The sequence below is a fragment of the Macaca nemestrina genome, chromosome 15 (genome assembly GCF_043159975.1).
Source record: "Macaca nemestrina isolate mMacNem1 chromosome 15, mMacNem.hap1, whole genome shotgun sequence".
NCBI lineage: Eukaryota > Metazoa > Chordata > Mammalia > Primates > Cercopithecidae > Macaca > Macaca nemestrina.
The window spans coordinates 110,583,962-110,595,433 of record NC_092139.1 but is presented as its reverse complement, the minus strand read 5'-3'; the positions used below and the strand labels follow the sequence as shown (position 1 = coordinate 110,595,433).

Here is an 11,472-nt window from a genome sequence, read left to right as displayed (position 1 = left end):
GGCCTGCTTTTTTAGAAGAGAAGGGTCCAGAGGAAGCAGGTGGGGTCTGCGCCTGTTCCTGAGCAGCTAGATGCCTACCCCACAGAAAGGTCTCTCTCCAGGCTCTTTGCCAGTCCCCATCTTCCAATACGGTTGCTGGTGGAGGTTTATTAAAAAGGGCTTATGAATGAGTGTGAACTCCCTTGGTATCTGAGGCCCCCAGCTAGTCCAAACTCACATGCCAACCTATACTTGGCCTTTAAGACTTAATTAAAATTATAGCGGATTTCCTGTTGCCAACTAGGTTGGCAGTAATCTCTTTCTCCTGTGCTCTGCCAAAGGTGAAGGCGTTCTTGTGTTCTGTCTTTGGAGAGGCTTCTCTTGTCTCTCTCTCTTTGGCACTGAGGTTACTTGGTTGCCTTGCAACCTCAGCTTTCTGATGGGCTCAACAGAAGTTACAATTTGGTAGATTATCCAGCTTTTCTTATTATGATATTGGGAGTGATAGCCTTTGTAGCTTTCTACATTCTAAGCCCATTCCACAAATCTTGACTGAATGCATACTATGTGCCAGGCATTCTAGGTGCTGGGGATAAAGAAGTAGAAAAAACAGGCTGAGCACAGTGGCTCACACCTGTAATCCCAGCACACTAGGAGGCCAAGGTGGGTGGTTCACTTGAAGGAGTTTGAGACCAGCCTGACCAACGTGGTAAAACCCCGTCTCTACTAAAAATACAAAAATTAGCCAGGTGTGGCGGCAGGCGCCTGTAGTTCCAGCTACTCAGGAGACTGAGGCAGGATAATTGCTTGAATCCAAAAGGCAGAGGTTGCAGTGAGCTGAGATTGCGCCACTGCACTCCAGCCTGGGTGACAAAGCAAGACGGTCTCAAAAAAGAAAAAAAGTAGAAAAAATAGATCTGATTTCGAGAAATTTATATTCAATTGAGGAGAGGCAGATACAAATAGAATATTGTATTTTATAATATTAGATGCTAATAAGTTCTATGAAGAACACTTAAGCAACTGACAGATAAGACAAATATAGTGTATTGGCCAGGTGCGGTGGCCCACGCCTATAATCCCAGCTCTTTGGGAGGCCAAGGTGGGCAGACCACCTGAGGTCAGGAGTTCAAGACCAGTCTGGACAACATGGTGAAACTCCGTCTCTACTAAAAATACAAAAATTAGCCAAGTGTGGTGGCACGCGCCTGTAATCCCAGCTACTCGGGAGGATGAGGCAGGAGAATCGCTTGAATCCAGGAGGCAGAGGTTGCAGTGAGCCAGGATCGCACCACTGCACTCCAGTGAGACTCCTCAAAAAAAAAAAAAAAAAGTAGAAAAAACAGATTTGATTTCAATATATATCTATATTTTTTGTTTGTTTGTTTTTGTTTTTGAGACAGAGTCTTGCTCTGTCGCCTAGGCTGGAGTGCAGTGGTGTGTTCTCGGCCCACTGCAACCTCTGCCTCTCAGGTTCAAGTGATTCTCCTGCTTCAGCCTCCTGAGTACTTGGGATTACAGGTGCCCACCACCATGCCTGGCTAATTTTTGTATTTTTAGTAGAGACAGGGTTTCACCATGTTGGTCAGGCTGGTCTCGAACTCCGGACCTCATAATCCACCCACCTCGACTTCCCAAAGTGCTGGGATTACAAGTGTGAGGCACTACACCTGGCCAGAAGTATGTATTCAATTGAGAGCGAGATACAGAGAGATAGAATATTATATAGTATAGTATTAGATGCTAAATTCTATGAAGAACACTTAAGCAACCATAGTGTATAAATGGTACCTCCTACCCCTTCCTCCCCTATTCATGCAGATACTGTCTATAATTTACTGCTTTTTTTTTCTCCTCTCCTCAGGGATCTCTATGGTGGAGAACGGGCTAGACTGCCCTACTCTGTTAATAGAACTTAGTAAGATTTCAGCTCCAAGTAGTAAATGGGACCGTCATTCCCATTCCCATCAGGAAGGATAGGACTGCTGCTCATAAACATGCCAGGTATTCTGTATAAGGCCAAACTAGGACCTGGTGGACACAAAGCACAGGTGTTATACTTCGACTCAATACAGGAAGAACTTTCAAACCGTCAGAGCTGCCTGCAAAAGTAATGTACTTTTCTGGAAGGTAATCGACTTCCCTTTCTTGGAAAAGTTGCAGCTTTGGGTTTATAAGTTACATTGTTTGCAAGCTCCCAACTGCCCCTGAGGGTATCTAAGCAGATGGGTGGAGTGTACATTTCCTGACTTCTAACAGTAGAAAGGCTCCACCAAAGGCTCTTCAGGACAGCCCTAGGAAGCTGCTTGCCTGTGCTACTCAGCACTGATTCTTTCATTTCTTCGTACAGATGAATAAACCATGCTTTATTTTATTTTATTTTTTTGAGACAGGGTCTTGCTCTGTCGCCCATGCTGGAGTGCAGTGGCGTGATCTTGGCTCACTGCAGCCTCGATCTTCTGGGCTAAAGCGATCCTCCCACCTCAGCCTCCCCAGTAGCTAGGACTACAGGCCCATGCCAGCATGCCCAGCTAATTTTTGCATTTTTTTTTGTAGAGACGGGGTTTCACCATATTGCCCAATCTGGTCTTGAACGCCTGAGCTACAGTGATCCTCCCACCTCAGCCTCCCAAAGTGCTGGGATCATAGGCATGAGCCACTGAGCCTACAAATAAACCATGCTTTAGGGAAGGTAAGTGTCTTGACCAAGGCCACAGAGCTAGGAAGCAGCTGGCTGAACTGGGATTGAGGCCAAGGTACTGTCTTTGATGCCAAAACCTGCTATCCTTCCTCACTATCACCCAACCTCTTCCCAGTGGCTCCACACCCATTGTGGTGACAGAGGCACCTTCTGTTGAGTGTAAACTCTTCTGGCCGGAATTGTTTCCGAGAGTAGGGTGCAGCCCCGAGGGCTGGGGTTAAAAGTCAAGCTTCTCATCTGGACTCATTAGTTCTGACTGAGCACTTCTGCCTCAACCCGCACCGCTACCTCTCCATGAACGTGACACAAAAACCCTTGGTTTCAGAAAGCCAGTTTCCAGGCAAAGAAAGCTTTCCACCCAGGGCCTGGAGTGAGCTGAGGGCAAGAACAAAGAGAGTCGGGCGCGGTGGCTCACGTCTGTAATCCCAGCACTTTGGAAGGCCGAGGTGGGTGAATCACCTGAAGTCAGGAGTTAGAGACCAGCCTGGGCAACATGGCGAAACCCCCGTCTCTACTAAAAATACAAAAATTAGCCGGGCGTGGTGGTGGGCGCCTGTAATCCTAGCTACTGGGGAGGCTGAGGCAGGAGAATTGCTTGAACCCAGGAGGCGGAGGTTGCAGGGAGCCGCAATCGCGCCACTGCACTCCAGCCTGGGGGACAGAGCGAGGCTCCGTCTCAAAAAAAAAAAAAAAAAAAAGAAAAGGAAGGCGACCAGCTAATGTCCGGCGTCAAGGCGCGCGAGCCCTCCATCCGTCTGGTGCCAAAAGATGGCGCGTGGGCCCCTTCCCCTGCCTCTGATATTTCCATGGAAGCAGCCGGTTAGGCGAAATGGCGATCGACCAGACTAAAGGTTGGCGGATCCTATGGCAGTGCGCCTGGCAGCCAGCCACACCCGGGACCGGCTTCGCCCAGCGCTAGGGGCGTAGAGCCGCGCCGCGAATGGCGCGTGAGCCTCCTGCGCACGCGCGTGCAGCGTCCGGGGTCCGGCCAGCCGCGCGGCTGAAGCGAGGGCGGGGAGGGAAAGCGAGCGGCGCCTGCGCCCCGGCGGTGAGCGGGCCCAGTCGTGGGCGGGGCTTGGGGCGGAGCCTGACCGTCACGCGCAGCACCGCCCCTGCGGCCTCGTCGCTCCTGCTGAGGCGGCAACCGCTCTTCGTCGGTCCTTACCGGTTGGCTGGGCCAGCAGTGCCCGGCTCTCAGCTGACGATGGGGGACCCCAGCAAGCAGGACATCTTGACCATCTTCAAGCGCCTCCGCTCGGTGCCCACTAACAAGGTAGCGGCCGTGAGCGAGTGCGGGCCTGCCTGCCATCCTTGCGGGAACCGGCGGGCGGCCCCTGCGGGCGCCAGTGGCCGTGGCGTGGGAGGCGGGGCCGGCGCGGCCTGTGACACGTCGCACTGTGGGGCCGCGGCAGCCTGGCCGGGACGGGGCGGGCGGGGCTGGGCAGCTGGGAGGCCCGAGCGGGAGACTGGAGCGCGGGGGTCCTCACGCGGGCCAGGGAGCGTTCCCGGGGCGGCGGCGAGGGCACACCCTCCAGCGAGCTCTTGGGGCGGGGGGCGAGCACCGGGGGCTCTGAGCGGGGGCGGGGTCTTCCTGGGGGCGCTGGGAGGAGGGGGCTCCCGGCTCAGAAACCCCGGCTGCTGGCGCCAGATGCGGGGAAAGCGCGGCTCCCCCGGCGCCACCCTGGAGCTCGACCCCGCCTGTTGGAGCCGGCTAGACTCCTCGGGCCTTGCGGTGCCTGCCTCAGTTTCTCTTCTGATAAAGCTGCCGAGTAGTCTCCGCTCTGGCTTCCAGCTTTTGTCGCTTTGGCCAGGGAGGTTCACCACAGCCTCCTCCCTCCCCTCGGCTCTCTTTGGAGATGGGGGTTTTCTTTTTTTTTTGTCTCCAGAGACTGTTCTCTCCTTGGAACTTTTACAGCTTTGCGCAGCTGGCTGGAGGTGTTGGGGTGACGCAGGGGGCTAAGGTGACAAGTCGGGTCGGAGAGGGACCTGGAGAGTGCAAAGGGCTGTTGCGTCAGCGTGGACTCTCCCCGCCCCTCCGGTGACACGAGTTTTGTCTGGTCCCCACTGTCACTTCCGAAGGGAACAGCTGTTACTGAGCATGGTCCTGAACCTCAACATGCTGGCATAGGAAGTGTTATAAGTGTTTCTGTTGGTTTTAAGTCTTGATGGTACAGGGGAGCCCATATTTTTTCCAGCCTAAGTGAGGAAGGAAACAGTTTATTGGGGGTGATGTCTGATGGATATGGGAAAGTTAAGAGAAAGGCTCCAGGAATTCTCCAGTGTCCATTTCTTCATTGTTTTCTTGATTTTCACATTTTTATTTATTTATTTTTTTACAGACAGGGTCTCACCCCGTCACCCAGGCTGAAGTATAGTGAAGTGTCTTGATCCTAGTTCACTGCAGCCTTGACCTACCCAGCCCAAGCCATCCTTTCTTCCCAGCCTCCTGATAAGGCTGAGACCACAGGGTTGCACCACCATACCCAGCTAATTTTTATTATTAATTAATTTATTTATTTTTGAAGAGACAGGGTCTTGCTATGTTGCCCAGGCTGGTCTCAAATTCCTGGGCTCAAGCAGTCCTCCTGCCTCCCCCTGCGTTGGCCTCCCAGAGTGCTAGGATTATAGGCATGAGCCACCATACTGGCCTTAATTTTCTTTCTTTCTTTATTTTTTTAATGTTTTAATTTTAATTTTTTTGAGACAGAGCCTTGCTCTGTCGCTCAGGCTGGAGTGCAGTGGTGCGATCTCAGCTCACTGCAGCCTCTGCCTCCTGGGTTCAAGCAATTCAGCCGCAGCCTCCTGAGTCACCAGAATTACAGGCATCCACCACTACACCCAGCTACTTTTTGTATTTTTAGTAGAGACGAGGTTTCACCATGTCGGCCAGTCTGGTCTCAAACTCCTGGCCTCAAGTGATCCACCTGCCTTGGCCTCCTAAAGTGCTGGGATTACAGGCGTGAGCCACCGCGCCCAGCCTTGGTTTTTAAATTTATATTGATGTGTTTATGAAGAGTGGGTCCTGTATAACTAGACAAGATTAGGATCTGCGGTTAGCAATGTGTAAACGATATATTTTTTGTCACCTTTATCTCAGAAACATCAACATGTATTCTCTTTGATTTAATTCAAAGATAATTTTAAATAAGAAGTCAATGTCTTTATATCAAGAGGCTTTTGAGAGACAGGCTTGTATGGTCCAAACTGCTACTTTCTAGGTATGTCACCCTTGGACAGGGTACTTGACCACTTTGTCCCTTTTTTCCTTATCTGAAAATGGGGCATGAACTGGACCTAAATCAGAGGGTGATTGTGAAAATTAAATGGAATAATCCAAGGAAAACACTTAACAGTAGGAACTGCATATAATAGTCTTCAATAAATGGCAACTGTTTTTATTATGAAGAACACACCTATGAAAAAGTTTATATTCTGTAATAAGATTAATAAAAGCAGTGATCAGAAATGTTTTCTGGTAATGTTTTCCAGTGATGTGCTATATTTCTTGGTTGAGACCTTGTATTTGATCACTGGTTTGAAACCCTTACCTAAAAAACAACAATAGCGTTTTAAAATTGGGGTTATAAAAGAGAACTCTAAGATACATGAGCCGGGAGAGGTAATCAAAGAATAACAAGTTGGCTTACTTTTAGAATGTGGTATCCAATTTCTTCCTCTCATGTGTGATGACTTACTCTGGATGAAAGGTCATGAGGGTCAATTTTCTTTTTCTTTCTTTTTTTTTTTTTTTTGAGACAGTCTAGCTTTGTTGTCCAGTCTGGAGTGCCATGGTGCCATCTTGGCACACTGCAACCTCCTCCTCCCAGGTTCAAGAGATTCTCTTGCATCAGCCTCCTGAGTAGCTGGGACCACAGGCATGTGCCATCAAGCATGGCTAATTTTTGTATTTTTAGTAGAAATGGAGTTTCACCATATTGGCCAGGCTGGCCTCAAACTCCTGACCTCAAGTGATCCGCCTATCAGCCTCCAAAGTGTTGTGATTACAGGCGTGAGCCACTGCACCTGGCCAAGGGTCAATTTTCTAGTTTGTGAAATCCTTCTTTGTTGCTATACCATTCCTTACTTTTATATAGATTGGGTTATTCATTCAACAAGTATTCCTCAAGCCCCTATGGTATGCTGGGCACTGTGTATAGCATTAAAGGTATGTACACTGATGGTATGTTCCTGTCCTCTGGGAGCTTACAGTCTAGTGGATGGATGAAGGGCAGGACAGCAGGTGGTGTGTTTTCTGCTCTGAAGCACAGTGTGGTGGAGCGGGAAGAGTGACTCGGGTAACAGACTGCATGGGATCCAGTCCCCACTCTGGACATTTCCACTAAGGAATTACTAAGAAGTGGCCACTTCTTATCTGTCATACTTAATTCAGTAATTCCTTAGTTTTCTCTAAAATAGAGATCAAGATTTACTGCCGCCATCCCACACCTGGAAGGACTCCTCATGCTCTCTGCAGCATGGTGCTTCTGTCGCTTACAGAACAACTTGCCTTTGATGATTTTCAAGAGAGTTGTGCTGTGAGGTGGCAAAAGTATCCAGGAAGCAGGATGCCAGTGCCTCAAGGAAAAAATGATCCTTTTCGGCAATGTGTTCAGTACTGGGGGCTTGGCCCTTGTGTATTACCTCATACAAAAGACTTTTCCAGGGCTTCGTGTTACCAGTTGGCATTGGAGCAGGTGCATAGCCATCCCAAGGCACAGGGTGCTCTGGGCCCTCTTCTCAACATTCACTGTCTCAAACTCACCAACAAGCACAACTTCGTGGACATTGCTGATGCCAAGTTGAAGATTCCTAGCTCTGGATCCAAGTCAGAGAGCCGTCTCCACATCAGCTCATCCAGAAGTGCACCTTTCAGAGGTGGCACCTTGATGAGGTCTTCCTAGAACCCAAGGATTGCCAGCAGATTCCTATGTTCAAGCTCAGTGGGGAGAATGGTGAAGAAGTGAAAAAGAAGTAGAGACGATCCGAAAGACCCAGTTTTCTTCTAGTCCGGCCTTCCCTCATCTCCACCATGTGTCCACCAGGGGTGATGGCTCGTCTGAATGACAGACACTCCCTTAAGCCAATTTTCCGGCCACCAGTGGGATGATTGTACATGCTGACATATGGTAATTTTGGTATAATTCTAACTTGGGCACAACGAATGCTATTGTCATTTTTAAACTGAATCAGAAAGAAACTCTTATTGTAAGATAATTTATGTGAAAGTTCTTTGTGTAAGAAAGCACATGATAAAAAGAATCAGAATTAAGAAAATGTTCTTTGATTTAAAAAACAAATAGGCCAGGCGCGGTGGCTCATGCCTGTAATCCCAGCACCTTGGGAGGCTGAGGTGGGTGGATCACCTGAGGTCAGGAGTTCAAGACCAACCTGGCCAACATGATGAAACCCCTTCTCTACAAAAATTAGCTAGGCATGATGGCAGGTGCCTGTAATCTCAGCTATTTGGGAGGCTGAGGCAGGAGAATCGCTTGAACCCAGGAGGCAGAAGTTGCAGTGAGCCAGATCACACCACTGCACTCCAGCCTGGGCGACAGAGAGCAACTCCATCACACACACACACACAAATAAAATAAAATAAAATAAAAATAAAAAATAAATAAAATGGAGATCAAGACTAGCTACATAATTTGTAAAATGTACAAAATGAAAATGCAGGGCCCTTGTTTGAACAGTATTAAGAGTTTTGGGCCGGGCGCGGTGGCTCAAGCCTGTAATCCCAGCACTTTGGGAGGCCGAGACGGGCGGATCACGAGGTCAGGAGATCGAGACCATCCTGGCTAACACGGTGAAACCCCGTCTCTACTAAAAAATACAAAAAAACTAGCCGGGCGAGGTGGCGGGCGCCTGTAGTCCCAGCTACTCGGGAGGCTGAGGCAGGAGAATGGTGTAAACCTGGGAGGCAGAGCTTGCAGTGAGCTGAGATCTGGCCACTGTACCCCAGCCTGGGCAACAGAGCAAGACTCCGTCTCAAAAAAAAAAAAAAAAGTTTCCACCAATACAGTCGCTCACTCCTATAATCCTAGCACTTTGGGAGGCTGAGGTGGGTGGATCATTTGAGCTCAGGAGTTCGAGACCAGCCTGGGCAACATGGTGAAACCCTGTCTCTACTAAAAATACAAAAAATTAGCTGGGCGTGGTGACATGTGCCTGTAATCCCAACTAATCGGGAGGCTGAAACAGGAGAGTTGCTTGAACCCAGGAGGCGGAGGTTGCAGTGAACCAAGATCATGCTACTGCACTCAAGCCTGGGCGACAGAGCAAGACCCTATCTAAAAAAAATAATAATAATTTCAAGATGAGGCTGGGTGCAGTGGCACCTGTATTCCGAGCACTTTGGGAGGCCAAGGTGGACGAATAGCTTGAGCTCAGGAGTTTGACACCAGCCTGAGCAACATGGTGAAATCCCATCTCTACCAAAAAAAATAAAATTAGCCATGCATGGTGGCGCAAGCCTGTGGTCCCAGCTGCTCAGGAGGCTGAGGTGGGAGGATTGCCTGAGCTCAGGAGGCAGAGGTTGAAGTGAGTCGAGATCATACCATATACTCTAGCATGGGTAACAGCGTGAGACCCTGCCTCAAAAAAAAAAAAAAAAAAAAAAGAATTTCAAGATGAGACAGCAGAGCATTAAGCCAATTACACGCTCTTTTCTTCTAAGTGTGGGGCCCTCTGCGACTGCATAGATCACACACATGACCAGGAAGCTGGCCCCGATGGGGATGACAATAGTACCTTCTACTAGTAACCCTACTAACGAAAGCGTTGTTAGGAAGATGAAACTGGCTAAAGTGCCAACAATAGTGCCTGACTTAAACACTCAGTATTAGCTGTTACTATTTGTATACTAATTATTCTCATCATTAGGCAAAACAAATTGTCAGTCAAAAGCTATTTCTTATTCATCACCATAAGAACTGATGTTCTGCTTCAAAAGCCACATCTTGACTTTGGTTTGGGATTGCATATCAAATCAAAGCACAGTCCCTGCTTCCAAAGCATAGCCTCCTGGTATAGCAGGAGGATCAAGGCAGCATTTATGGGAGCCAGACCTGTATTTCTCACCACTTCTGACCTCCACATGTCCCAGTCTCCACTTGTTAGCTCCTCTACCCCTACAAACTGCTCCACCATGTGCATTTGCATTTAGTGAGCACCTGTGTTGTGCCAGGCATGATGCCAAGTTCAAGTGAATAAGGTAGACGTGGCCCCTCCTCATGGGGCTACATTTTAGCAATCCTTTAGCTTAGGTGATGGGTCAGGAGGATGCCAAAGCTGCCTCCCTCATTAGGAACCTCACTGCTCTCTTCTTGTGGCCAGTCTGGTGACCACCTTAGAAGTGATTCTCAAACTTGGCCCGCTCTGGGCTGTGTACCCAAAATCTCTGCCATCACCTCTACCAAAAACCCTTTGCATCCTGTCCTTGCTTACTAGGAAACAATCTTGTAACCAATTGTCTTGCCCACTGGACTGCTAGACTGTGGGCTCCATGTGGGCAGACTTCCTGAACCATGCTGGTATGTCCACTTGGTATGTGCCAGGTACACTTGACAGTAAGTGCACAGCAACTGGTAGTTGAGTGACTAGGTGAGAAATTACAAACAGCCTGATGGGGAAGAACAGCATCTTTTGGCAGAGTCTGTTGTGTTGTTTGATGCCCCATAGAAGAGGGTTCCCCTAATGGCCATCACCACAGGGCATTTGAATTTGCGTGTCTTCCCCACTTCTCAGTGAGCTCTTTAAAGACTGGCACCAGTAGGGGTTCTGCTAGTATTTGCGCTGCTACTTTTTCATACCTCATCAACTGCCACATGTCTGACATACAGCAGGTAATCAGTAAACACCGAAGTGAATCCCCTGGCCTCTTTTTGTGTCAGTTGTCACTCCACCCCCATTATTCAATGTGCCATCAGTGTGAGCATATCGTGGTGAGGGGCTTTAGAAAACCCACTCGTAGGCCGGGCGCAGTGGCTCAAGCCTGTAATCCCAGCACTTTGGGAGGCCGAGACGGGAGGATCACAAGGTCAGGAGATCGAGACCATCCTGGCTAACCCGGTGAAACCCCGTCTCTACTAAAAAATACAAAAAACTAGCCGGACGAAGTGGCGGGCGCCTGTAGTCCCAGCTACTCGGGAGGCGGAGGCAGGAGAATGGTGTAAACCCGGGAGGCGGAGCTTGCAGTGAGCTGAGATCCGGCCACTGCACTCCAGCCTGGGCGACAGAGCGAGACTCCGTCTCAAAAAAAAAAAAAAAAGAAAACCCACTCGTGTTTCCTCTCTTGTATTGCCCTCAAAAGACCAGAAGCCAGATCTTGCTTGATAATGATAGGTTAGACAGCCTTCACATAAGTGGTTCTGCCTATAAATTATCTTTTTTTACATTTTTTTATTTTTTTAATTTTTTATAGCAAGGTCTCACTGTTGCTGAGGCTGGAGTGCAGTGGAGTGATCTCAGCTCATTGCATCCTCTGCCTCCCAGGCTCAAGCGATCCTCTCACCTCAAACTCCTGAGTAGCTGGGACTACAGGCGTGTTCCACCACGCTGGCTAATTTTTTTTTGTTTTTTTGGTAGAGGCAGGGTTTCGCCACGTTGCCCAGGCTGGTCTCAAACTCCTGAACTCAAGCAATCTACCTGCCTTGGCCTCCAAAGTGCTAGGATTACAGGTGTCAGCCACTGCACCCAGCGTATATATCTAATTATCTAATACATTTTTTTTTTTCCTGCAGAAAGATTAAAAACAATTCTATTGGAGGATTTTTTTTTTCCTATTCTGAGTT

General features: G+C 48.8%; 1 protein-coding gene and 1 pseudogene across 2 annotated transcripts in view; both read left to right on the top strand.

Moving 5' to 3' along the window:
• Positions 1–3,783: 3,783 nt before the first annotated feature.
• The window catches only part of LOC105464334 (ARF GTPase activating protein 3), a 64,509-nt gene continuing 56,820 nt past the window's right edge, over positions 3,784–11,472 (top strand). The window contains exon 1 of one of the 2 annotated variants that reach the window (XM_071080681.1): positions 3,784–3,953. In XM_071080681.1, coding sequence (XP_070936782.1) covers positions 3,885–3,953 — 69 coding nt within the window. In that variant the 5' untranslated portion in view covers positions 3,784–3,884. Of the gene's footprint in view, positions 3,954–7,785; positions 7,807–11,472 lie in introns of those variants that run through there. The other variant, XM_071080682.1, reaches the window with a different exon arrangement.
• On the top strand, positions 7,140–7,655 carry LOC105464333 (cytochrome c oxidase assembly factor 1 homolog pseudogene; annotated as a pseudogene).